Source organism: Miniopterus schreibersii (genome assembly GCF_964146895.1).
Source record: "Miniopterus schreibersii genome assembly, chromosome: 1".
Lineage (NCBI taxonomy): Eukaryota > Metazoa > Chordata > Mammalia > Chiroptera > Miniopteridae > Miniopterus > Miniopterus schreibersii.
This window is the reverse complement of record NC_138101.1, coordinates 105,171,952-105,199,149: the sequence shown is the minus strand read 5'-3', so window position 1 is coordinate 105,199,149 and position 27,198 is coordinate 105,171,952. Positions and strand designations below refer to the sequence as shown.

The following is a 27,198-nucleotide window of genomic DNA, read 5'->3' as shown; positions in this document are numbered from 1 at the left end:
GAGTGAATATTTTGTCCAAATTGCCTGGGCCAGATATTGGGTTCCATTTTTGCCCCAGCATGATCTAGGGTACAGGAAAGCATGCCAAACCAGAGGTTGGACAGTTGTGGGCAATGCTGACTGCTGACTGTGTTAGACAATGCAATAATAGATTCCTTTGGGAACCTTTCACCTGGGGTTTTTGTCTCCATTGCCAAGAGTAAAATTGGTCTGTGGTTATCATCAGGAAGGTGGGTGGGGTAGGATGGCTATCTTTGTCAGATTTGGGTATCAGGGTGATGTTGGCTTCAGATTCACTCAGGAGCATGAAATCAATCCATCCTTTCCCCCATATGCTCTGGAAGAATTTAAATAACATGGAAATGACCTGTTCCTCCTGTTTAAAGGAACTCACACTCAAACTCTACACCTGGTGTCTTTTTTAGAGATGACAACTTTTAAACTTTCTTCCATAGTTATTGGTCTTTCACTCATCAAGTCAGTTTTGGCAATTTACAAATATATGCCTAGAATATTATTATTTAATGCTGAAACACTGATTCATAAACATGGAGTTGTATATACTATTCTCTAAAATTTCAAAAGTCATCTCCATGGTTATGTTAGTATTTCCTTTCTCATCTGATCTTTTTTATCCTCACCCAAGAATATGTTTATTTATTTGAGAGAGAGAAACATTGATCGGTCTCCTTCCGCATGTGCCCAGACTGGGGATGAAACCTGCAACCTGGCCATGTGCCCTGATTGGAATTGAACCTGCAACCTTTTGGTGTATGGGAGGACACTCAAACCAACTGAGCCACCCGGCCAGGGCTGTATTTTTCATTGACTGGCCGGTCAGTTTTAATTTGCTCCTCCCTTCCTTTGTCCATAAAGAAGAATCTAAGTATGAATCACACTGCTTCTAGGAGGAATTCTGCTTCTCCTCCCCCAGCCTGTGTTTGAGCTGCTGTTTCCAGGAGTCATGATTCCAGAGAGCTGTGGAGGAAAGAGATAAAGGTTTGAACGGCACTCTGGCTAAACTTCAAAGCACAGGCATATGGCTTTTTGTCTGCTTCCAGACTGCCTTTGAGGATCTGGTGGAAACCACACCCTGTTTCCAGAATGTGCCTTGGTTTGAATCCCAGCTCTCCCATATATTAAGCTGAGGAAACCGAAGCAAATCACATGACCTCTTTATGCCTCTGCTTCCCCATCTGCAGAATGGCTACACTGACAGTGTGTCCTTCTCAGCGTCATTATGAGTATTAAATGGGCTAACCTTTGTAGAGCGTTTAGGGCAGAGCCTGGCACATAGCTAAAGCAGCTTCTGTGAATCGAGGCGCACTGTGGGGTGGTGGAGGGCTGCCCCAAACAGAGTGAGTGAGGAGTTAAGGGGGACGTGGTGGAAGCAGGCAGAGGAAAGAGGCTGGGAAAGCTGGGGACTGGGAGCTGAGGCTCTGCTAGGTAGCAAGGGCTGTGTCTTCACCTGACATCACCCTGGGGCTGTGGTGAACCTTGAGGGATGTAAGGCTAACTGGTGTCTTGTGCCCAAGCTATGCAGAAATTGGAGGTGCCCGCTCTCGGAGGTCAACAAGCCTATGTGAGATAACTAGAGGGAACTGAAGACCCGGGAACTGATGTTCCGGGCTTTTAAAGCTTCTCAGGTGGGAGTAAAATGATTCAGGACATTGAATTTTCCACTTGGTAGCCAGGGACTCAAAGCAGGTTACATTTGGTTTTGAAAAAGGAAAAAAGAAGAGGTGGTTTCATGCAGTCAGGACACGCAAGTGCAAAGGCCCCAGCTGCTCCCTTGCCTTCTGTATTTTGAGTTTCAGCATTAAAGCTTTTTTGAGAACTTCTCATTCTCAGAAAGTTCTGCAAATTCCAGAATATACATGTGTCATGTGCACCCTTGGGCCCCAGGTTGTGGCTGTTCTCCACAGCTGTATCCACACAGGCTTCAGTGAGGCTCCTGGGGTGTGGGCAGCGCCTCTCATTGGCCCTGGCCAGGCCCACCCACAGGCACCTCCTGCATGACTCAACCTGGGGGATGCCTGTGGGGGTTGCAGAGAGCTGTGCAGTGATTTCCAATAGGAGCTGTGGCTGTGGTGTGTGCTCGGATGCAGCCATAGTGAGGAGCCGTCTTGTGCATGACCAGCAGGCCTCAGGGGCTGTGCATGGGTAGCCAAGGTGCCTTGGCTTCTTGTCTTGACCATGAGGGGAGGAGATGCCAGGCGGATCTGGGAAGTAGCCCCCCACCTAGAGGGGCAGGCATGGTTAGTCTGGAACCAGCAGGGCAAGCAGGACTCCCCTTAGCTGGGGGGTCAGGAATGGAGATGACCCCCCTACCATGCCTTCCTCCTTTTCCTGGAAGGCCCTGTGTGGTGCTGAGTGCCAAGCTCAGGTGGGCACACAGGTACTGCCAGGGACCAAGGGGGACCCTGGTTGGTGCCAAGGCCCTCACCAACTGGCTTTCTTAGAAATCCACTTTCAAGAAATAACCCTGCTTGATCCCGTCGGGGGCTTGCAGGAGGCAGCTGATCAATGACGACTCTCTCATCATTGATGTTTCTCTCTCTCTCTCTCTCTCTCTCCCTCCCTCTCTCTCTCTCTCTCTCTCTCTTTCTCTCCCCCCCCCCTTCCTCTCTCTCTGGAAATCAATAAAGATATATTAAAAAGAAAAAAGAAATCACCCTTTCTTGGTTCAGCCAGGGAAGCTGGTCCTGCTCCTCCTCTCCTCCTCCCCTCAGCCCTCTAGTCTGCCCAGAGCCAGGCAGGCTACCCCTCCCTCCAGGAGCACCGTGAATCCCCAGGAGCCTCCCTTGAGCACTGGCTGAGCCTGTGGCCTCAGACAGGCTCCCATTCTGGGCTTCCTTTCTGATACGGGAATTGGGGACTTTTGACTCCACCTCAAGGGCCCTCTGATAGTCCAGAATAGAGTGACCATGTCTGAGCCCTCCCTTGCTCAGTCTTGGGGGTGCTTAGAATGGAGGGGTGGGGCTGGAATCAAGACAGCATCTCGGAGGCACAGGAGGGCGTGAGTGCAGCAGGATGGCCCTTGGAGGACAGGCTTTTGTCTACTCTCTTCGGGCCTCATGGCCCAGCCTGGAGGGAGGGTGGAAGGGCTGAAGCGCACTCTCTGTGCCAGGAAAGAGCTGATCCTATCAAGCTCCACACCATCCTGCTGCCTTGGCTGGGAGTGGCCCAAGGCTCAGGGGCCTGGGGCCAGGGCCCTCTGGAAGCACAGCATGGCTCCTAGAAGCCCTCCCTCCCCACCCTGCCAGAAGACTTAGTTGCTACCAAGGACCCTGAGGTATAAATTGCATGAGAGCCAAAAGGGGGGCTCCTTTCTCCTTTGGGAACTCTGGGTGCAAACAAGCGGGGGTCCACAGTGATCTGGAGGGTAGGTCCAAGCCCCTGCAGTTCACACAGTGCCTGTCCCTGTAGCCGGAGCATGCTGGCTCTCCATTTCTGCGTGCAAGCCTGGCGGGGGAGCATTCCCACTTGATGCTGAGGAAACCAAGGCCCCAAGGTGTAGCATGACTTGTCCAAAGTCACACAGCCAGTGAGCAGGAGAACGGGCCCTGGAGCCAAGCCCTGGTTTTTGGACATCTCTTGCCCTTTTCCACTAGTGTTACTCCCCTGGGGAGGCAGGGAGCTGGCAGGGGGCAGGTAGGTGCAGAGGTATCCTGAGGGCTCATGGGAGGGGGATGGAAGAGGGGAGGCACACCATTCCACTTCTTCCTGCCATGACCCAGTATCTAGGACCTCAAGGACACCACAGCCAGGGCTGGAGAGTGAGGGCTACGGCAGCCAAGGGCTTCTCTCCACCTCCAACTCCCACCTCCATCAGCCTCTGCCAAGTATACCCCCATCCCTTCCCTTCACACCACCTCCTATGTGAAGACTCCATGTCCCCCCAGGGGTTGTCTCACTAGGTGTGGCGTGCACCTGACTTCGTTCCCTGTGAGCTCTGAGAGTAGGGACTGTCTGATTCTTTAGTGTGTGTTCAATATGCGGATAAGTGGCTGGTAGAGTGAGTGCCTTCATATGAGAGTGAGGAGGGTGGGAGAGTGAGGCTGCAGGAGGCAAATGGTGAAGGGGCGGGAGACTGACCAGAGACCCTCACCCCGGGGGACCCTCTTCCCACACAGAGGGCTTGGCTTGGGGGTAAACTTCTCAGGGTTTCCACAGTGGGCTCGATGCCCTCTTGATCAAGCTGTAGTCCTGATGGGGCTGTGGCTGCTCTTTCTGAGTTCTGCTGGGAGAAAGAAGTCCCATGTTGTCCCCAGAGCCCAACCTAGCTCTGGCAGGCCCATCAGGCAGGCCATATGCAGAGCCAGAGAGTAGAAAAACCTTGTTTTATTCAGCTCAGGTCTGGGCAATCTTGCTCTGTGGTATAGTCAAAATATAAAAAATAATAACCAACAACCAACAAAATAATGTTGTAGAGAAAACTTAAGTATGAAATTGGGCCTGGCACCCGGAATCCCTGTGGTTTTGGTCCAGGTTCACTCCCTGAGGCCGGCAGAGAGGGATGCCCCTGTGTTCAGCTGCCCCTGCCTGTGGGTAAGGGGTTGCACCCCTTGGACCAGGTTTGTCCTGGTGGGACACTGCCTGGTAAGCAGGACTTGCTTTGGGAAGCGGGGCGGTTGGCCGTCTGTCCACCTTCTTGGAGATCAGGATCTAAGGGAAGAAAGAGAGGTAGGCTTCTGGGTAGGCCCCTCATTCCACTGTTGGCAAGGTCCCCACTGCCTCCCCTGCTGAGGGCTTCCCCTCCACAGGCCAGATCCCACATGGGAGGGTTTGGGGAAAGGGCCCCCTAAGCCCAGGTCCAAGAAGAGGCGTTTCATGGACTCCAACCCAGGGCAGGGTCTCAGCACCACCCCTTCCCCATACCCCAGCCTGTTTTCTCTCCCTCCCTCCCTCCCTCCCTCCCTCCCTCCCTCCCTCCCTCCCTCCCTCCCTCCCTCCCTCCCTTCCCCTCCCTCCTCCTCCTCCTCCTCCTCCTTCCCTTCCTTCCTTTCTTCCTTCCTCCTTTTCCTTTCATAGAATTGCTTCCCAGAAAACCTCTGCCATTTAGGTGACCCCTCAGTATAAATGGCTGAGACAGGCCCTGAGGAGTGAAAAAGTGCTGGAAATCCAGGCCTGCCAAAGAGCCACGTTGCTAGGGATGGGGCAGGACTCGTTGTTTCAAACACACTCTGTGACCTGGATAATTCTGATCTAATTCTGCTTATGAGGAACTTAATCACTGCACATGGTATTATTGTGTGTGTGTGTGTGTGGGGGGGGGGGGTTAGTCTCTAAACAGTTAGTCTAGTGGTAGCAGCCAAGGATGAAAGCTTTCTCTAAATGAGCCCTGACTCTGCTCACACACTGAGCCCTGATCCTGGTTCCAGGTTCCACCTCTCATACCTGTCAAGTATTAATAAGCATTCACTTTTGGGTAAAGAGGCCTCTCTGGGCCTTGGACTCACTCCCATTCATCCCCCAGGTGACGGATGAAAACTCTGGGATTGCTCTCTCTCTCACCCTTTTAATGGAAAAGAGTTGCTTTGACCTGATCAAATATTTTAAATTCACATGGAGGGGGGTGAGGTTTCTTTGCAAACTTGTAAGTAAAGGCCTCCTCTGCAAAGTACTTCATGTGGGGAATCAGGAGAGAGGCTGAGGACAGCCAGCGTCGGGCAGCAACAGCTGAGGACCCTGCCCAAGAGCCATGTGCCAAAGGCCTGAGCTCAGAGTTTATCAACTCAACGGTGGGGTCAGGGGATTGATGATGGCTCGTTCCAACCACAATCACTTCTAATCTGGGACTGTTTAATTCAATCTACTTGATAAGGACACTAATCATCATAGATACCATTCACTGAGTGCTACTGTGAAAGGTTCCCGAATACTCAGACATAAGGCCTTTAAATTTCCTCAGAAGCCTACTGGGATATAAAAAATGCCTATTTTATATTTCCCAGTTGAGAAAAGTAGCTCAGAGAAGTGAGGTGAACTGTTCAGTGTCACAGAGCGAGGAAGTCACAGAAGTAGGATTGCAGAGCCTGTGAACGTCCACCCAACAATGCTGCCTCCTGCTGGTTCCCACTTGAGAAATCGTAGGGAGCTGCATCACAGATCAGCAGTGCAGCCTGAGCCCCACCGTGGGAACTCAGCTTGGGGCTGGCACAGACAAGGCTCCTCCATCTCAGCCTGTGGGCTGGGCCCAATCGCAACCGAGTTTGGTGATTGATGTGACCCAAAGTGCAGGTATCTTATGTGTTTCGTGTGGCCAGCCTGCTCCCCATGTAGGAAAGGGGCTGGGGCAGGGAGGCGGCGGGGGAGCACTTACTGGACAATTTTGCAGTTTGTCGTAGAAACATAGCGACCTGTATAGTGGATGTTGCATCTCACCACGTTGTTGGTGAAGTCAGACTCCAAAACAATGTACTTAGGGTTCACGTGCACCTGAAGTGGGGGCAGAGTAAAGGTCTGGTCAGGGGGCTGTGCTTCACTTGGTCACCAGGGAAGATGGTGGAGAGGCAGACAGATAGACACAGAAGAGACAAGGAGAGGAAGACAGGGAGTTGAAGAAAGACCACATGAGATGAAGAGACACAGAGACAAAGATACACTGATGGAGAGACATGGGGAGATGCAGAGAGACAGAGGGAGGAGAGAAGAGACAGTCAAAGAACACATCAGATCACCCTTATTAGAAGATGTGAACTTCCCCAGAGCCAGAGCCCAGGCAGATGGGCCCCTCAGCACGGGGCATTGGGGGTCACAGAGGCTGAGTGACTGCCACCGGGAACACAGCAGGGATGAGGGGCCAAGCAGAGATCTCACGCCTGGTCTCTGGACTCTGAGGCTCACACCCTTTCACCACCATGCCCATCTACATGACCTGTTGAAGGCTTGTCTGATGCCAGGTGGCATCCCCTGCCCTGGAGCCCAGGGTGCCCAACACTCACTGAGATGATGGCCCAAGCATAACCTGTACTTTTTGTCTGAAGGAGAGCTGTCCAGACACAAGGAAGCCTTTCAAATATTGAATTATTGCGCGGGTGGGGTGGTTCACTAGGGTAGACTGCATCCAGCAAATACAGCAGAGCATTTAGGATCAGATGGAAGGATATTACTTTTAAGTCCTCGTACATTCCTTAAGGGTGGGAACTGTGTATAGCTAATGTGAGTTGAATCCCCAGCACCCAGAACTCAGAGGATCCTTTGTACATGTTTGGTGAGTGGATGAAGGAAGGAAGGACAGAATACCCTTGACAACCCTTGCTCTTGGGTGAGGTGAAGAGAGGCCCATGGAGCTTGCCGAGAGGCACTCAGGATAGGTTGCTATGTTCTGACCGCGGCGCCCTAGTAGCCATCTTCATGCAGGTTAAAGCCGCCTCCCAAGCCTGTCTTCACTGCTCCTCCTCTGAACTTCTGTGTGGAACAGTGGGTCCGGGGGACCTGGCACAATGACCCCGCCTTCACTTCACACCTGTGTGGAGGAGGCTGAGATTTGCCTTCCCCAGTTGAGGTCATGACAACTCAGCCCTGCCCAGCCTGTGCAGGGGTATATCACGCTGGGTAGTGGGTCCTTAATATGCTTTTCTACTTGCCCCCCACCAAGGGAAGGGGCATTTAAGCAAGCGAGCATTGGATGTGGAGTTTAGGCTGGAAGGGACTTTTGGTCACAGGAGCCCCTGGCTTTGCAGGGGTCACTGTGAAGAGCTGAAGGTCTCTCTCAGAGGGTGGTGTCCTCTCCTAGATACCCTTCACTGCCCACAGACAGGAGGATGGACCACATGGCTGATTCATCCCCTCTTCTAACCCCACCACACCTGGCCCAGGGTTCCTTGGTGTCTTTATGGAACGAGGCTGTATCTGCCCTAGGCTAAGGACCTTCAGGTGGGAAGTGCAGCCCTCTGCAAGATACCCGAAGATGGTGCCTCTGCTCAGCTGCTGGGAAGAGGGGAACGTGCCCAGGAGCTGAAGCATATCTCAGAGGTGGGGACACTGATGTGAGCATCAGGCTAGAGGGGGTGCCCCAGACTGGGAGGCCCACCTTGAGGATGTAGTTCCCGGGCTGCACATCAGTTATGTCAATCCACTGGCAGTCGATGTCCGCGTTGTAAGTGTCATAGCAGCCTGGGCTCAGGCCCTGAGAACAGGGACAAGAGTAGAGGGTAGGGTGCTACATACTCCTCAGCACCCCTCATGCTTAGTCCAGCAGCCAAGGGCCCTCCTTCCTCTGTGCTTTGCCCTGACCCTGGTCTAGGGCAGCTGCTTAGAGTGGGACTGCCCCTCCCTAAACCCACAGGGGGAATGGACCAGAGAGATGATAGATATAATTTCCAGATTAGGGGGATCAAATGAAGAAGGGGCATGCCTGGGAGAAATGGATAGAGGATAGATGGCCACTCTATGATGCTTAGACAGATGGACAGGAAGATCTGGATAGAAAAATAGTCGATTGGAACATCATGCCATTCAACTCTGTTGGAATGTTTCTTTCTTTCCATGAGCAAACACCCTGGGAATGACGTAGGAAGGGGCCTGGTTGGAAGGGAGAGTCCAAAGGGGCCCTGTGGTGGCCCGAGGACTGGCAAGAAGACTACCATTCTGGTTGAGCTGAGTGGCCATGGGTCTTGGCACTGGCCCTTCAGCTTGGCCCAGACTACATTGCTGTCTGCTCCTCCAGCTCCCAGGGTGGGGCAGCATCCTGCACCCTATGCCCCTGCCCTGCTTCTCTAGCCCAACCTGTGTGTGTGAGGTGCATGCGTAGCGCTTGAGGTTGCCGAAGTCGCAGGTGCTGTCCTCCAGGCAGAAGCTGGCCTTGTGGCCCTCAGCTACCTTCATGCCTGTGGCTGCATCCAACAGGTCGTAGTGGCTGAACTCGTCCATGCTGTGATAATGTCTGGAGGCACAAGACAGGAGGAGAGAGAAGAAGGCCTAGTCACCCTAGGGCTTCCCATCCCATCCCACCCCACCCCGCCCCGCCCCGCCCCGCCCCGCCCCACCCCACCCCACCCCACCCCACCCCATCCCATCCCATCCCATCCCATCCCATCCCATCCCATCCCATCCCATCCCATCCCATCCCATCCCATCCCATCCCCCTTCTGATATGGGCCCCTGTGACCCTGCTGTGACACAGCCTCCTGACCAGTCTGGGTTCCTGGGTCTCCTGTGTCCCACAGGGCAGCATTTTTCCTGTCCCCAACCAGCCAGTTCACCCGAGGAGAGCACCCCCTCAGGACTCCTCACTTCCTTTTGGGCAACTACTTGCACTGGCCTCCCTTGGGCAGTGCCCTTTATTCTAGACATTTCCATCCCTTAAAGATTGATTCTTCCATGTCCCCTCTCCCAGCCCTGCTTTTACTAAGGCTCCTCTGAGAAACTCTTGCCCCAGTGATGGATCCTTGGCAGAAAACACCTCATAGGGCTCTCCCACCAGCACCTGCCCCCACCAGGAGCACTAATGGGGGAGGGGAGCTGGGGCACAAGTCCTCCAGCCCAGAGGAAGGGTGGGAGAGGCCACTGGCTCCACTCACTGGTGGCAGCTGTGCCACTCCCAGGTGTGCCGAGGACGGTTTGGGAGGAAGTCGGCGGTGCCTTGGTTCTTCACCCGCTGGGGGAAGCGCAGCAACACCCGCAGGTCATAGTCGGTGGCCTCCGGGGCATAGGCTGTGCTGCAGGGACAGGTGGGAAGACCGGAGTGGGACTGGGAACCATGATATCGAAACCCAGAATGGGCCAACTTGTCCCTGAAGACCCTGACATCTGACCCCTGTGTTTCGGTGAAGGCTCAGGCCTCTCCCCCTCCCTCCATAAGGCTGGCAGCATCGCGTCTGACAGTGAGCCTCTGAGGGTCCCTGGTGCCTGCAGGAGACTCTTAGCTGGGGAAAACTGCTGGGGGTGGGGTCATATAAAAATCTTTAGAGATCTTTTTTAAAAATGGACCTATCTTGCGCTGCCAGTGTGGCTCAGTTGGTTGAGCATCATCCCATGCACCAGTGGGTCACCGGTTTGATTCCTGGTCAGGGCACATGCAGGCTCCATCCCCAGTAGGGGGCGTGCAAGAGCCAGCCAATCGATGTTTCTCTCCCTCTCCCTTCCTCTCTCTGAAATCAATAAAAACGTATTTTAAAAACACACACAATAAATATGTGCCTATCCAGGAGATTCTGCTGAGTCTTCCCTCCTCCAGACAAAGCCCTAATTGGTGACTAAAGTATGTCATGTCTCAGGTGTGGGCCTAAGAAACAGGTTCAGGCTTTTCAGTGTCAAAGCCTCGTCACTTTCCTGGTCCTGTCTTCCACTCCCCACACTCTCTGGGTTCCGGCTTCAAACTCTGTTTCTCAAACAGACTTAATTCTTTTGCTAATCGATGCTTTTGTCCATGCTGATTGCTTGACCCAGAACTCATAGCCTCCTATGCCAACTCAGGTCCCCTCCTTAAGGAAGTCTGACCTGATTGCTCTACTTAAAGAAATCTTGACTGCTTGTGAGCTCTAACAGTGATTCCACATACTCCCCAAGCTGGGTCCATGTCACTAGGTCACCTCTACCTGATTACATGGCTTCAGGGCCAGCGTCCTGCCCTTTTCTGTTCAGGAGGTATGGGTCTGGTGCAGACTGCCTGTTCCCAATTCACTTACTGACCCCCAATTCCCAACTGAGATGGGCTGTCCTGGCTGGCCTCAGGGGCACTTCCCTGAAACTCATTAAGGTCTGGGTCCTAAAGCCAGAGGCAGAAGGTGGCCATTTGTGGGAATTAGCTTGCTCTGAGAAGATGTCTGGACAATAGGCACTGCAGGCTCCTCTCTGCCAGGACATAAGACCCTTGGCCTTGTCTGGAAGAGACTTGGAATCCATCTGTGTCTAGGTTGGAACAAATGTCCTCCTTCCCCGTGAGTTTAATGCTGCCCTTCTGTGGGAAACCATCAAGATTCTAGGCCCAGCTTGGCCACAAACTCATGATGAGACTTGGAATAAGTCCCTTCCCTTGTCTAGGTCCTGCTGGCCATTTGTGCTTTGGCACCAGCCTGCAACCAACACCTCCGATGATTCCTAAGGGCCCTTGTGCTCCAGCGCTTCAGTTTTGCTGGGTTTTCTAGGTCTGTACTCTGCATCCAGCCTCCTCTGATGCCTCAACCCTTGCCGACCTCTCCTTCTCTGAACTCACAAAGTTAGCTCTAGCCTGCAAATTGTTCATGCTAGCTCTCCTCCCACTCTCAGTTACTTGGTCCCTCTGGCAGGACCAGGACATCCCCTCAGGACAGTGCCTGGTTGTCTCCTCCTCAGCCCATCCAGGAGCTCAGGTCTGGACACAAGGAATGCTCCATGAAGATGGAGTGATAGTTGGGTTTTGACTCAAACTCTTCAAAACTCAGCCTTAATGGATTGCCATGGAGGCTGTGAGTTCCTTACTGTTGGAGGAATCAGCAGGAGCATTATCACTGTGTTCTCTTTCCATGAACAACTGAGCGGACTCAAGGTGTGGTCCCAGGACTGTTGCCAGTTCACACACTTTTTGTTGCCAGTCTATAATGAGATAAGGAACTTGCATCAGCATGTAAATCAACTGCATTACTAATCACACTTCATTTTTTAAAGCCAGATTTTCTTGATGAAGGAAGCAGTGAGTTGAGCTACATCTTGGTGCAAGCTCCTTATCTTGTTACAGAGAGATAACAGTTGTGGTCAGCTCCTCTGAGTGGCAGTGGACTAGAAATTCCTTAAGTGAGAAAATATTTATATTCCAAAGGGCTTTCCAGATACTAAAAAAATAAAAATAAATAAAGAGTTCAAATGTCAAAAAAAGCAAGTAATTAAGAAAACCAGGTGTTTCCAGCATAGAGAAATGTCAACAAAAGAAGTAGGTCAATGTAATATTTAACTAATTCTTTAGCACAGGGAGATGTTCCCAAAGCATACACATTTGAACAGGATATTCACTGTTAATAAAGTTAGAAGCCAGCTCTGCAGGAGGCAGAATCACCCAGGAATAATGGAGAGTTGGCTGTACTCACCTTTGGGGTCATGTAAATAGTCTCTTTTCCCTCTCTGGTGCCACACATAACTGAGGCCTCTTTGTCACCCATGCCCACTGTCCCTGCTGTGATCCCGGCAGACAGCTTGGGCCAGCCACAGCCACACCTGTACTCTGTGGTCCTCGTAGGAACACTGGGAACCTGGGCCCTCCACTGGGAACCTGGGCCCTCCACAAGGAACCTTTTTTTTTCTTCTTTTTAAAAAATATGTCTTTATTGACTTCAGAGAGAGGAAGGGAGGAGAGAGAGATAGAAACATCAATAATGAGAGAGTCATTGATCGGCTGCTTCCTGCATGCCCCTGACTGGGGATGAAGCCCTCAACCCGGGCATGTGCCCTGACCAGGAATCAAACCTGGATCCTAGGTTGATGCTCAACCACTGAACCACGCCAGCTGGGCAAAGAACCTTCTCATAGGCAGCTCAGAGAGGAAAAGTTTTAGTTCCTGTCACTGCACCTCAGTTTCCTGCCCTGCTGGCACCACGTACCTTCAGGGCTGATGTGAAGATTAAAAGCCACAGTAAAAGTCAGCTTTTTTGTGTAGTGACAAATGCTGGATAACAGCTTGTTCCCTTTCCCTCCCAACTCCCTCGGGGCAGGCAAGGCTCATAGATGAGGAAGGCCAGGACCTGAGAGGCTCAAACACTTGGCCAGGGTCGAATGGCTTGCAGGCATCCTGGCCGCCTGGCTGGCATGCCAGTGGGTTCTGAGTGACTCCTAGAGACTGTCCCAATGCGCCAAGCTTCATCCTCAGCTCCTTACCTGGCCAGGCACTTCTCCTCTGCTGCACAGCGCAGGGAGTACAGGTGAGCTCTCTGGACATAGGTGGATGCTTGCACATAGTTGGGGTCTGGGACTAAGTCAGGGAGACCTGGGAATGGGCAGTGGGAGAAAGGGGGGAGGGAGGAAGTGTGACATTGAGGAGAGTCAGGTTGGCTATGGTTAATACCCAGAGACCTCCCCAGCCCCAAACACCCTTTGCCATTCTCCTTCCTCTACACAGGCTGTCATCTCCTTCAGGAAGCTTCCCAGCTGGAGCCAGGTGTGGGATGTGATCCCCTCTCCCTAGGTTCAGGTGTGGGGTCAGGGAGGTCAGGGAGCAGGAGTTCACCTCTCAAACTCCATGCTGTGGGAGTGCTGAGACCTCCTGGCAGAGCTGGAACATGAGTAAGAGCTGGGAGACAGGGCAGAATGTGGAAAGCCAAAGAGGGAAGGGTATTCTTGATAGGGGGAACAGCATGGACAAGGGCCTGGAGGCAACACTGAATGAACCAAGTAATTTCTCGACAGAGACACTTTCCTCCATGTCCTATTCCCCAGGCCTCTGCGTTAGCCTCCAGATACCCTCTGCACCCCTCACCCAGCATTTCTCATAAACCACCAAGACAGTGCTGGGCTTCTGCCCCTAATTGGGTCCCAGCAGGCTCGTGGGAAGAGCCAGGTGAATGTTGGCAGGCAGAAGTGGGGGTGGGAAGGAAGGGATGGGCTAGAAGGAAAACACGTCCCCAGAGCAGGCTGCTGACTAGGCAGGATTCTCAGCCTGGGCACCTAGCCCTATTCCTTTCTTCCTGTCATCTGCCCCCAGACAGAACCACGCCCTCCCCTGTCTGCAGCTTCTGGCTTCCAACCTGAGGGCACCTGGCTCCTTCCCCTGCAGGGCCCAGGGGAAGTATGGAGTCTGCTCCAGCCCCTGTGATCACTTGTTCCCAGGATAGGCTAGAGCCAAGTCCATCCTACCTTCCTTCCTCCTCTCCCCTCCCCTCAGACATAAGTTATTCCCATTGAAGCTTTCAGGAATTAGCAGAAACCGAGTTCAGGTGTCCAGACCCCTCTGCATGGGCTCCTGCTGGGCCACTGACTTAAAGGGGAGCAAGGCTGGGTCCTCCACATCCCCTCCCCTCTCAGGCTTCAGGGATTCTGACAGATAAAGATGAAACAAGGCCATAAGTTCCTCTTAGCTTCTTTTAAGCCATCTATTCTCGGGGGATAAGCAAGGCAGGGGGACTTCTGTCATGTGTACAGGCTTCCAGCTCCCCCTTCTGGCTGCCAAAACCCTCTTGTCAGCTTTTAGGTCCAGGAGATGAGGCAGAGGAGGGGGACTCTGGCTTCTAAGCCATTCACAGAGGTGTCTGCCTGCATACCATCCCTTGCACACATCCCTTGGGCTTCCAGACTGTACCCCGGCTCACCCTGGGGCCCCAGCCTTATGTGGGGACTGGGTCCAGGCAGCCAGTGTGACCTCACGGCCTTGGAATGAAGAGGAAGCTTGGAGCACAAGGGTGGGTGAGGATGAAGCGGCTCCTGGCTGGTGGGGCCATCTTGGCCAGCCTAGGTCCCATTACTCAAGCCCCCAGGAATGCCTGCAGTCATTTTCCAGGGATCCTCATGCCCTCGAAGCAAGAGGCCACCTTGGTGTCCAGCTGGTTCTCACCCACTGGTTCCTAAAAGCTTCTGGGGGAGAGGTGAGGAAGACAGGAATCATCCCCCGTCCTTCAGCAACATGTGAGGGTGGGTCAGTTGGGCTTGAAGCCTCATGAGACCCAGCATTTGGCCCTAGAAGCTGCCACCCCCATCCCAGGCCTGGTTTTAATAAACACTGAACAGATGGCTCCACAAAGCTTTTCTGGCTTGACCCTTCCTCTCTAGGCCAGTTCATGAGCTAACTGTGCAGTCTGGGGAAGTAGAAGAGCCTGCTGGGTAAGAGGCCAGGGGTATTCAGGGCCAGCGAGGGTTAATGCCACTCCAGACCTCTCACTGATCCGTGACCCTGGTCCTATACTAAGCCCTAATCCTAGCCACACACTGAGGTCTAATACCTATCAACAGCTCTGAACCCCAGACTCATTACAGTTTGTCCCCAGATTATAGACTAAAATGTGGTACTTAAGAGAAAAAAAACACCTTAAAAGGAGTTGCTTTGATATCATCAATCCTTTTTTATTGTAACTGAGTGTGGTCAGTTTTTTAAATAACCCCAGAGCCATGGCGGGGTGGTGGGTGGTGGTGGTGGTTGTGGAGTACTACATGTGTGCAGACACCTCTGAGCTGCTGGTTACAATGAGCCCTGACCCTGGCCACAGGTGGTCTTCTTCCTCTTATTGTTGAGAAATCTCAGGTCCAGGCAGGTGCCCTCGCTTCCATTGGCAGAGAAGGCCCCCCCATCTCCCATCCCCATGTTGCAGGGGTTGACGGACTGCCAATCCCAAGGGACTCTGTCAGGTAAGCTTCTTTAATGATTAGCAGGGTAATATAGTCATCCCTCAGTATCCAAGGAGGATTGGTCCCAGGACCACCCCACAAGGATACCAAAATCTACAGATGCTCAGGTCCCTTAGTCAGCCCTCTTTATCTGCCAGCCCCATCTCTGGATATGGAGGGCCCACTATACTTTACTGTTCCATCATCCACAAGCATGTTCCTCACCCTGTACCCCACAGGACACTAGGGCACATGGAGGTGCTAGAGGGAACTGAGGCTCTAAAAAGGCAATGAATTTACCATAGTCACACAGGGAGTTGGGGCAGCTCCAGGAGATCCCAGGTCCTGAACCCCTCCCAGAACTCCTCTTGTCATTCTTTTTAAAAAAATTTTTTTTAAATCCTTACCCGAGGATATTTTTTCCATTTTTTTCAGAGAGAGTGTGTGTGTGTGGGGGAGAGAGAGAGAGAGAGAGAGAGAGAGAGAGAGAGAGAGGAGAGAGAGAGGAGAGAGAAACATCAATGTGAGAGAGACACATCGATTGGTTGCCTTCCAAATGCGCCCAGACTGAGCCTGCAACCGAGGAGGTAAGTGCCCTTGGCCAGAACCAAACCCGAGACACTTCAGTCTGCAGGCCTAACCACTGAGCCAAATCAGCTAGGGCCATTCTTTTTTTAATAAAAATGAACACTTTTGAAATTTAATCTACACACATTCAAATGTACAGATTTTAGGTGTACAGCCTGACAAGTTTTAACAAATGTATATCACCACAGTCAAGCTATGGATTTGAAGAGGGGCTGGGATCTCTTATTCAGAATGTATGGAGTAATCCAGCCCTTGGACGTGGCACTGGACACTATATTAAGTGGGTTCCAATGAGAACTTTTCCTGGAGACTCTCGTTTTTATGAATGCGGAAAATGGAATTAATCATAATTCTCATTTCAGAGCAAATTAACCATTATCACTGGCCGATGCAAGGCTCCTCTCTTGTAATAAAATTTTTTAACCTTCATCCTCACCCCTGACCCTTAGATAGGCCCTTGACCATTTGTGTCTCTATAAAATCTGCAGTGCTTATGCATTTTGAAGTATATAATTGATATTGTCTTATAATATCATTCTGATTCTTGAGTTTTCAGTCAATGTAAACTTTTAAGATCTATTTAGTTCATTGCTTGTCACTGTTAAATAGTGTGTACCCTCTGACCCATGGCCAGTCTATATGGTCTCCTGGGATAGACCCCCAGGGGTGGGGCTAACCACCTGAAGGATGGTCTTGCTCAGGCTACCCAGGGAGGCCCTGGTCACCATCAGCTTCTGGCCTTCTGCTCCCACAAGGCAGACAAGAGCCTGGATTCTACTCTACTCTGTCACAGACATTCTGTGTGACCCTGGGCAGGCCTGGGCCCTCTCCAGGCCTAACCATTTCTTCAGATCTAATTGTCCTCTATTCTACTCATGGCCTGGAGCCATGGACACTCTTCCATGCTGACCATGGGGTCTTGCACTTAGGGATTCAGGCTGCTTAGAGCCTGGGCCAGGGTGGGGAACACTGAGTCAAAGGGTAGCAAAGGCCTGTGGGATGAGCCAGGCTGCTTGGCTAGGCAGGGGCTGGGTGTAACTGAATTGGGTAACAAGGCCATTCCATAGGCAGCTGCTGGTCTGGGAAGTCATTCAGCCTAGGAGGGCCCGTCAGACCCTCCAGGGCAGCGAAGACAGAGCCAAGGACAAGGACCAGCTTTTGCATTCTGGCTCTGTCCCCAGAGCCTCCTCTGTGGGGGGATCCAAAGCCCCTTCACAATGTGCTCAGGACCAGTCTGCCCCAATCCCCTATTGTCCAAGTCCCTTCCCTTTTCATAGGCTCAGTTTCCCCATGTGGACGACGGGGAGATTGGACTAACCAGTCCTTGACATAATTTGATAATTCCATAAATATTTGGAGACTAAAATACTTTTCAGGATCTATTCAGTCTACTCCCCAGCCTTGGGCAAAAGCCTAAGACCTCTCACAACCTCTACAGGCGATTATTTAGCAGCCAAGAAATTCGCCCACGTCTGACCTAAATCCTTCCTGCTTCATGAGAGATCTGTTCCCTCCTGCTCAGTGGTTCCTGAAGGCTGCCCAGAGCAGAGGGCCTGTGATTACATTCCTGCTGCTTCCCCACACCTCACCTGTTTCCCTGGTGACTTCCCTTTTCTATGGGTTCCATAAACCCACCTCCTTGGAAATCTTTCCTCCCCAGGCCTCCTGCTCATGAGAAACAGATGAGAGAGACTGGAATGCCAAATAGCTCTAATCTCCTGAGCCCAGGCTGGAGGATAGACAATGTCCAGCAGGAATGGGGCAGTGGGCTCTGAAATATGTGTGCAGTGGGATGTACTGGCTCATGCAGCTAGGCTCCAGAGGAGCCCCTAAAGGAAAGCAGAATGCTCACAAAGCACAGCCTTGAATAAAGATGAGCCAAGAGGGCCTCCAGGGTGGGAGCTGACAGCTCTGTGCCCTATGAAGTTATCATCTAAAAATGAGAACATTAAATTGTCATCACCGGCCTGGCAGTGCCACACCAGGCAAGGTAGCTGCAGGGTCCTCTGTGCCCCACCATGAAGGGTCAATTGCAGCCCAGGCAAAGGAGCTATGATAGCCATAAAATCAAGCCCAGAACTTTCAATGGCTCCCCACTGCCTATGGAATCAAGCCCAAACTTCTCAAAGTGGCAGCTAAGGCCTCTGTTGCTCTAGCCTTACTTAACCCAACCTTTCAGATCTCTTAACCCTAAGGACCCGTAGACATCTACTTAGCACAGCTGACCTTTTCTGCCCTGGCCTCTGACACCACGGTGCCTTGTCTTGGAATTCTCTACTACACACACACACACACACACACACACACACACACACACACACACACACATACAGACACGCACAGGCCAGCTATGACCTCACAGTCTTTAGGCCAAAGCCTGCCTTGTCAGTTTTGACCACCCCTCCGCCATCACCCTGTGCCCCCTTTCCAGCACATGTCTGCTGCCCCCTCCCAACTGGGAGGCACAGTCCAGTAGCAGTGACAACCTCACTCCTCTGTGTGGCAGGCCCGACTCAGAAGAGGGGATCTGTGAGTGTTTGTTTAATTGAGCAAACTGCCCAGGAAGCAGATGGGGCTGAGCTGGGAGGAGGCTAACCTTAGGGAGGTCAGCTACCTACCCCTCTGGCCAAACCTTTAGCCTCCTCCTTGCACACCTCATTGCCCTCCCACCCTCCCACCTTTGCAGGCCCTGCTCAGTGCCCCTGGCCACACCTCCAGAAGTCTTCCTGGATGCTGCAGTCCCCTGAGTTCCCTCTCTGCCCCTGGGATGCTTCACAGTGACCTGAACTTTTTACCTTTTTTACAAAACCCACTCAGCCCATAGCCTTCCCATCTCAGCTTCTAACAACTCCATCCTTCCAGCTGCACAGGCCATAAACCTTCATGTTATACCTGACTCCTCTCTTTCTCTTACACCACACATCTAGTCCATCAGGAAATCCCATCAGCTCTATCTCCAGAATACATCCCGAATCTGACTTCCTATCATCTCTATTGCTGCCACCCTGCCCAGTTGCCATCATCTCTGCCTGGATCTCTGTACCAGCCTCCTCTCAGTCTCCTGCCTACCTTCCCACTGTCCATTCCCAGCATAGCAGTCAGGGCTCTGTTTCAATGTCACTGCTCAGCTCAAACCCTGCAGTAGCTCCCCCATGCATGAAGAATAAAAGCCAAAGTTCTAACAATGGCCTACAAATCCCTCCATGGTCTGGGCCTGATACCTCTTTGGCCTGTCTCCTATTATGCCCCCACTCCCATTCCATTCTGCTCTAACCCCATTGGCACATACTTGAAAACCCCAGGGAACTCCTGCCTCAGGGCCTCTGCACTGGCTGTTTCCTCTATCTAGAATATTCTTCCCACAGAGAGCTGCATAGCTCGCTCATTCCAGTCAAAGTCTCTGCTCATATGTCACCTCATGAGACCTACCCTTACCACCTTTGCAACCTACTCCCCCAAGCTCCAGATGTCCCTTATGTATCTATATTTTTTCCACAGTACTTACCACTTTCTATTATTTACCTATTTATTATGCTTACGCATGAAAATATAAGATCCACAATTACAAAAATTTTATCTTTCTTTGCTCTAATGAATACCGAGCTCTAGACCACTGCCCAGAACATAGTAAGGTGCTAATAATATTGTTGAATGGCTGAATGTCCTCATGAAATGATCAGCCAGACAGAGCACCTGGGAGTGGGTGGGGCTCTGCTTTGCCTGCAGCCCAGCTGTGGGCCCAGGTCTCAGTGCACAGCAGGTCTGGGAACTAGAGAGACAGGCAAGATGGAGGTGGCCTTGGGTCACTGCATCCTGTGTGCCTGGTTTCTTGCTGCTGGGCTGAGACCTCGGTGAGGATAGGGATGGGTTCCCTATACTCAGCTCAGGGCCTGGTAGCCATACACCCTTGGTGAGCATGTGCACAAACACCTGCCCCCCACAAAGGGTCTGGTGGCACCTGCCAGTGGAAGCACAGACTTCATTATCAAGCAAAGGCTGGGACTGACTCCAAAAGTCCTTTCTTTGGCAAAAGGTCATGGTACCAGTTGGCTCACAAGCAGGAAGAAGGGTGGGTTGTCTCCTGATGGCACAGGCCTCTCCAGCCATGTCTTCTCCACCCGAGTCCCTTCTGCTCTGGAGTTCTGACACCAGTATCACCCATTTCCAGGTGATACTGAAATGTCTGATTTCTAAGTGCCATCAGCAAGGGGAAGAGGAACCCCGGCCCAATCCTGGCCCTATAATTCTAAATCCAGAAATAAAGGCCCTCTGGGTCCAGCTGCCTGCAGCAAGGAGGCCATTAGGTCAGGGCAGAGGACGGGACAAGACCTAACCTCTCCTTCCAGGCTCCCTCCGTAGCCCTTCTGACAGCTGCTTAGCAAGAATGCTTGTATGGGAATTGAAAGCAGGTGTGGGCTGCCTGGGCCGACCACTCATCTCCAGCTATCCCAGCTCTTCCTCTCCTGCCATTCCAGCCGCTGCCCTGAAGAGCTTTCCGTGTGTTCTTGGCTTGGACAGGAGTAGGGTGGGATCAGGCTGGGACTGCTGGGGAGAGGTGCCCCTTCAGAGCTGAGAGGACATTGAAATAGGGGCCTCTAGGGTTAGGAGAGAGGGAGGAGGGGGACAAAAGGCCAGAGCTCCCAGGTCAAGTGCTGCAGTAGCCTGGTGCCTGTAGGTCCTAACGACTCTCCACCCTGCTTGGCCATCACCCCAAAAAGGCTCTGTGGCACCTGTGGATTCAAGGTAAAAATCCAAAAGTTGGTTTTTCAGGGAATCTAGACCTGAGAGAAACAATGAACACGAAGACATATCCTTCCCATATGGGGAGTTCAGTGGGGTAGAGTCAGCCTGGGTCCAAGCTTGGCCACTGATGAGCTCTGAGACCTTGGATGAGTTACTGAACTTCTCTAGTCTCTTTTCTGGTCTGTAAAATGGGGGTGATAAAACTATATATGTCACAAGGTTGCTGGGGGAATTAAATGAGAAAATAAAAATAAACTACTTGGCATAGTGTCTGGTACATGGTAAGTGTTCAGTAAAGATCAGCTGCTATTATTATTATTTAAAATAGGAGCTGTTTCTTCTTGCAGGGATGGTCCATTTTGATACCAGGGGAGAGACGATGTGACCCCTCAAATGGATGAGAAGAGAGACAGGAAGTCTGCCTAAGATGAGGCTGCCAGGACACCACTTGTTTGTTCCCACACTAGTGGCATTTAACTGTCAAAAGTAATTAGGAGGAGGACCCAGGTCCCTGTCTCCACAGCCCATCTGACCCTTTATGACAGCTTCCTGGCCTGAAGACTCCATTTCTTTCTGAAGGAGCACTGAGACAACTTCAGGGAAGGAGGAAGGAGTGCTGAACTGCGATTCTGGCTCTACTAGTCGCCAGTTATATGATCTTGGGCAAGTCAATCTCTGAGGGCCTCCGTTTCCTCATTTGCAAAACGGGGATAATAATAATAGTACCTTGGGTTGTTATGAGAGTTAAGCGGCTCTAATTGTAAAGCTCCCAGAACAGTTTAGGCACTAAGGAAGCACTAGATAAGTGTTTGTTAAGTCAAGGTCTAGAGTCTGGAGTGAGGATGACAAGGCTCTAGCACCACACTGCTGAGGGACTCTTCACTTCCAAAGCCTTGTGCACTCACTGACCCATCTCATCCTGCCACAACCACTGCCTGGAACACAGTTGACAATCAAATATCTGTTGATTGACCAAATAAATGAGCAAACAGATAAAGTGTGCGGGGTAAGCAAGAATACACAAAAATTAAATAATAATGTATGATATTTGAAGTCACACAGACTCGAATCCTGGTTTCACTACTAAGAGGCTGTGTGAAAATCAGCAAGTGAGTCTATCATCTTATCTATGAAATAGGATGAATGACAGTACCTGACTCATTATTGCTGCAGGAATTAAAAAGGGTGCTATGTAAAGTACCGAACAGATGCTAGTGTAAATATCCCCCTCCCCTGCTGCAGCTGGGGGAACTGAGGCCCAGAGAGGGGAGGTTGGTGGTGGAGGCCCAGGCTCTCTCATTGCCTGCCTGGTTTGCGGGGGGGGGGGGGGGGGGGGAGGCTCTTCCTGGCTCATCTCTGTGCAATGCAGAGGTGACAGGCTCAGTTTGAACTTTGGCTCAGCTGCATCTAGCAGTGAGACCTCCCTAAATCTCAGTTTTCTCATCTGTACCAGAGGACCATCATCTCCACCTCTCTGGGAGGCTGTGAGGGTGAATGAAAATTAAACATTGAAACCACTAAGTTCAGTAGGTGTTCTTCAGCAAATGGCCACGTTATTACCGTCATCTCTGCCTTGGGACTCTAACTCTGGATGCTTGCCTGGGGAGACTGCTTCTGTCCTTCCCTGCATCTACTTCAAGTCCTGAGGAGGTGGGCAGGTGACCTGGAGGGGCAGACAGTAGGTGTGTGGGCAGGGAGCTAGGGCTGCTCTTAGGGACTAAGGAACCCTGTATGGCCTCTTGAGTGCAGGGCACTGGATGGAGAGGTGAGTACCCCAGAAACACCCAGGTGTGGAGGGAGAGGAAACCTCTAGGCCTAGTTGTAGCAGAGTCCCCATGGGGGCTTCAGAGGCCTGAGAGAGGGAGGAGGAGGAGGGGAGAGGAAGGAGGTACCTCAAGGTTCTGGAGCCACAGACCAAGGCATTAGATTTTGTCCTGAAGGCTTTGGGAGCCAAAGGGCCTTGTTGAGCAGGAGAGTAGCATGGTTAGCAATGCAAAGATTTATCTGTCCCATGTGTAGGATGGACTGGCGAGAGAGAGGCGGGGATCAGGGGACCAGGGGACCAGGGGACCAGGGAGGAGGCAACCACAACTCTCTCCTAACCTCTGACTGGCTGTGTGAAGACAGGGCTGAAAGACCTATGTCAGGTTAGGCTGGTGAGGTCCTGAGAGATGTCCTGGGAGGACGGCCTGGGCAGCCTGCTCCATGTTACTTTCATAGGATTGTCAGAGCTGATGAATCAGGCAAAGGGTGTGTGTGGAGGGGGGGCCTAGGAGAAGAGCTGTGGTCTTCTGGAGTCACCACTAAGACCACCAGCTCAGAGAAGCTGAGGCTGTGGGGAGGCAGAAGTGGGGGCAAGGAGGCTGGGAGAGGAGGCCCTGGCAGTGGGAGAGAGACACAGTGAAGGGGACGCAACTGGGCCTGGGAAGCAGGTGGCCACCCTCCAGAACTCTGCATGGATTTGTGGAGAGCCAGAAAAAGTATGTCACCCTCTCTGAGCCTCTGTTTCCTAGTCTTCCATCCAGTTACACATTTCAGAGTCGGATGTCCTTGGGCACCCCTGCCCTGGGTGGGAGGGAGAGGGTCAAGGCGCACCAGGAAGAAACTGGGTTCTGGACAGGCACTTGGAAACCACCCAGACACAGAGGGACGAGGGTGGTGTGCACATGTGTTTAGTGTTGTGAGGACACATCCACGCCCACACACTCAGGCTGCCAGCACCGGGCCTCAGACCCCTGGGTGTGTGGCCAGGAGGAATGAGGTCAGCTTTGGAGAATCTGCCCTGGACTCCCACACCAAGCCTGGGGGTCTGAGTTAAAGAACAAGACTTGGCCTTCCCTGAACTGGGATTTTCCATGGTCCTGGCCTAGCAGGGTAAGAAGGAGGAACCAATGATGGGAGAGAAGGTAGTTCTCCCTCTCTGAGCCCCAAACTACCCTGCGCTCCCCACAGTCCCACCCCACACACCATCCCCTTCATGACCAGGGGAGGGTGCTGATGGCCATTCCTTGCAACAGTGCAGGTCAGACTCCTCCTCTGACCTCCCCTAGTCCATCCACCAATGCCTGCAGAATCACAGTACTGAGATGCCCTCTTTGCTGTGCCTCCCAGAGCAAGGCCTAAATTTGGTGCATACCAGCACACTCTGCCTGGCCTCTAGCATGCTACCTTTAGAGGAGAAATGTCTTTAATCCAAATGAACAGTGGGGCTCAGGGGCAATGGCCAGAGGCCCTGTTAAGTAGCAAGCACCTCCACTCCAGACATGGCCTTATCCTCGCAGGTCCCCTTCTGAACCTTAAAAACTGACAGGCCAAAAAGGGGCCCTAGAACACTCACTGGTTTGGAGTACATACATCCAGTCCCATGCTTGGCTCTATCAGCAGTGCTATGGAATTTGAGGTCTCAGTTTTCTCCTCTGCCCAGAGGTGGGGTGCTTTTTGGCTGAGCCCCACTCTGTGGTCTTGCATTCTAAGGAAAGCCACCACAAAAACTTAGCACCTTATAGCAAAACATCCTCTTCTCCAAGGAACTCTAGGAACAGCTGATGCTCAGGTGCTACAAGTCACAGTGAGGACCACAAGGATGCACCCTTCATCACATCACAGAGGGCCCTCCATCTCGGTCCTTTCCTAGCTCCTGCAGATTCTCAAGCTGGGAATCAGCACCCAACTTGAGTTCTATGCCTTGGATGTGCTACCAGTGGGGACACTCTTCTCGAGAGACCTAGCCTTGGGTTCCAGTAGCCCCTAGGGAGACAAGAGCACCACCCTCACCCCAACCCCTGCCTCAGCAGCAGCCTCTCACCCAAGGTCAGTATGGCTGAAGACACGGCAGCAGTCCCTGTGCTGACAGAGGCAGCAGAGCAAAGGCTGGGGGAGCAGCAACTGAGCCTCTGGGCCCAAAGGCTTTAGCCCTCGTCTGGCAGGCTGGCACGCCAACCTCAGTGTGCAGCAGAGAATCAGGGCACTGATTGTAGCCTGAAAGAGGCATGGCAGGAGTGGACCACATATGCATTGGAGACTGAATGGAAAACCTTGACCAAGACAGAAGCAGGAAGTGGAATTCTAAGACAGTAGAGGATGGACCAATAGCTGGCTAGCCCTGGCCAGACTACTAGCAGGTCCTTGGCACAGTAGCCCACATGCTAATAGCACATGAGGAGTTGTCCATCTGAAGAAGGAAGGCTGCCCCCTGCACTGTGTCCTTGTGTGCAGATGGCTTGGGCCTTCCCAAGTCATATCTTCATCCCTCCACCCCCAAAAAGACAGAGGGAAGCCCATCCACAGTGGCCTCCTAAGACTCTCCCTCAGGGCCAGGACTAGGATGGGCTGGCCTGGAGTACGAAACTCAGTAATCAAGAGAAGTAATATTTGATGCAATATTTAAAAAAATCAAAATCAATGCAAAAAATCTGTGTGATGAACAAAATATAAAAATTTCAAATAAAGACAGTATAAGGATTCCTGATTTTTCAGTTTACCTTAGGCTCCTATATGGCTTGGCATGATACCATTATAGGTACTGTAGAAAATCGGGATATTTTGTTCATCGTGAAATTTTTGCACTGTTTTGATATAAAAAATGCATTAAATATTACTTATCTCAATTACTGAGTTTTTGGCAGTCCCTTCAATTTTGTGCCTCTCTAGTGTCCCTGCGGGAACTCTTGTCATATAGACTGGATTCCTGATTGGGACAAGAGCTTCCCCTCTAACCTCCTGCTCATTGGGGCCAAGCTCACATAGTCCAGTGACTGTGAACTTGCCACACCTCCAGAGGTCTTCCTGACCCTTTGTTCCCTACTTCACCCGGTGAGGCTGACATAGGGGCATCTTCAAGGGTGGAGGACTTGCCCTGATTAGAATGAGGAAGAGGCACCGAGAAGGGCTCCTGCCCTTTGTCCCCAAATGACCCAAGCCAGGCCTGAGAGGTGCCTCCTCCTCCACCCCCTGCCCCTCCAGCCAGGGTCTGAGCCCAGCCCCGCCGGCCTAATGCTGGCACTGATGATGTATGGATGCGGAAGCTGGGAGGTGGGACGCACTGGGGCTGTTGATTGGGGGTTGGGGGGCCCTTACTTAGCTGCTCAGGGAGGGCCTTTGGTAACGGACGGAGGAGGGTCTAGGCACACGGAGCAGCGCACCAGAGACCAGGAGGACAAAGCGCAGGGCTGGGAAACGGGGACCATACTCACCGCGGCCGTTTTGGGTGGGCCGGTACACGCTGCCCACGCTGAGGCGGCCTTGCTGGGAGCCGCTGCGCTCGGCCACCGGCGGGGGCGCGTCGGAGCTGCGCACGGGCAGGTAGGGTGGCTCCGGCGCGCGGAACGGGGGCTGCGGCTCCACGGCCCTCGGCGGGACGTAGGCCTCGGGAGGAACGTTGGCATAGGTCGGGTACCAGCCGAGGCGGGGGTCGCCGCCGTAGGCGCCGCCCGTGGCCTGCGCCGCGTCGGGGCCGGGGTCAGGGGGGCCCTGCTCGGAGCCCGCGGCGCCCTCGTGGTACAGGCTGTGCGAGTAGCGGCGGTCTAGGCCGTCGGCGGGCGCGGGCGGCTGCGCGTAGGGCCTCTCCGGGGGGTAGAAGCCCTGCGGCGAGTACTCGGGCTGCTCCTCGCCGCCGCCGCCGTACTCCTCGTAGCGCGCGGGCGGCTGGAAGGGGTAGACGACCCCCGCCGAGGCCATGGCCGCTGCGCCGGCGCCACCCGCGCCGCGGTAGTACACGTAGCCCTGGTCGTAGGTCCGCGCCACCGGGTCGTAGGCCTCGTACTGGCTGACGAAGGGCGCCTGCGGGTAGGGGAACTGCTGCGGGAAGGAGGGCTGCTGGCGGTACGTGGTGGCGAAGGCCGAGGCTGAGACCGAGGAGGCGGAGCCCCTGTGCTGGGAGACCGAGGTGCGAGCCCGTGCCACGCCCGTGCTGTCCCCGACGGCCACCTCGCGCCAGTTGTCGGGCACCTGGCCGAAGCCGAATGGGTGCCGCGCTTGGCCGCGCACAGTGTCCGAGCCCACGCGCCCGGGCAGGGGCAGGGACGGGGCCTGCCGTCGCCGGGGGCCTCCTGGGCTGCGCCGCTGCGGGATCTGAGGAGCGCCAGCCAGCAGCACCCGGGAGCTACTCTCGGCGCGCTGAGCTCGGGCGGGAACGTACTCGGAGCCCGAGTTGAGCAGGCTGTACACCTGCCCGTTGTTCTCCCACTGAATCAGCTGCCGCCAGCGCCCGGGGTCTGCGCCCTGCCCTGGCTGGGCCTGTTGCCCGCGCACCAGGACGCAGAGGCAGGCGCCCCACACCAGCGCCCCCACCTCCCAGCCGGCTGAGGCCAGAGCCATGGTGGCCCCTCTGCAGAGGCCTGGTGGACGGAGAGGCTGTCAGGAGTGGCCCCCTATGCGTGCTTCTCTTCCCACGGCCTCGAGGACAGGATGGCTCCTTGCCTGCCTCAGCTCTAGCTTTGTCCATCCTGGCCTTGGTCCGAGCGGGACGGCTCCTCCGATGACAGCATTTTGAGGCCAAGGGGTCAGGGCAGGGCAGGGGCGGTGCCCAGGGTTGCACGAGGCTCTCTGCCGGGCACCGGGCAAGACCGCCTGGGGGCCTCACTTGGGCAGCCCTGCACAGACTGGTCTTGGGGCTGGCGCTTTCCCACTCTGAATGAATAA

At 53.2% G+C, this 27,198-nt stretch overlaps 1 protein-coding gene across 1 annotated transcript; it reads right to left on the bottom strand.

Moving 5' to 3' along the window:
• Positions 1 to 4,329: 4,329 nt before the first annotated feature.
• Positions 4,330 to 27,198, bottom strand: LOXL1 (lysyl oxidase like 1). The gene is made up of 7 exons (XM_081156308.1): positions 25,752 to 27,198; positions 12,793 to 12,901; positions 9,528 to 9,665; positions 8,734 to 8,890; positions 8,039 to 8,134; positions 6,326 to 6,441; positions 4,330 to 4,668 (listed from the first exon to the last, which is right to left on the bottom strand). Exons 1-7 carry the CDS (start codon positions 26,872 to 26,874, stop codon positions 4,662 to 4,664), a joined length of 1,746 nt encoding a protein of 581 aa, XP_081012434.1. The 5' UTR covers positions 26,875 to 27,198; the 3' UTR covers positions 4,330 to 4,661.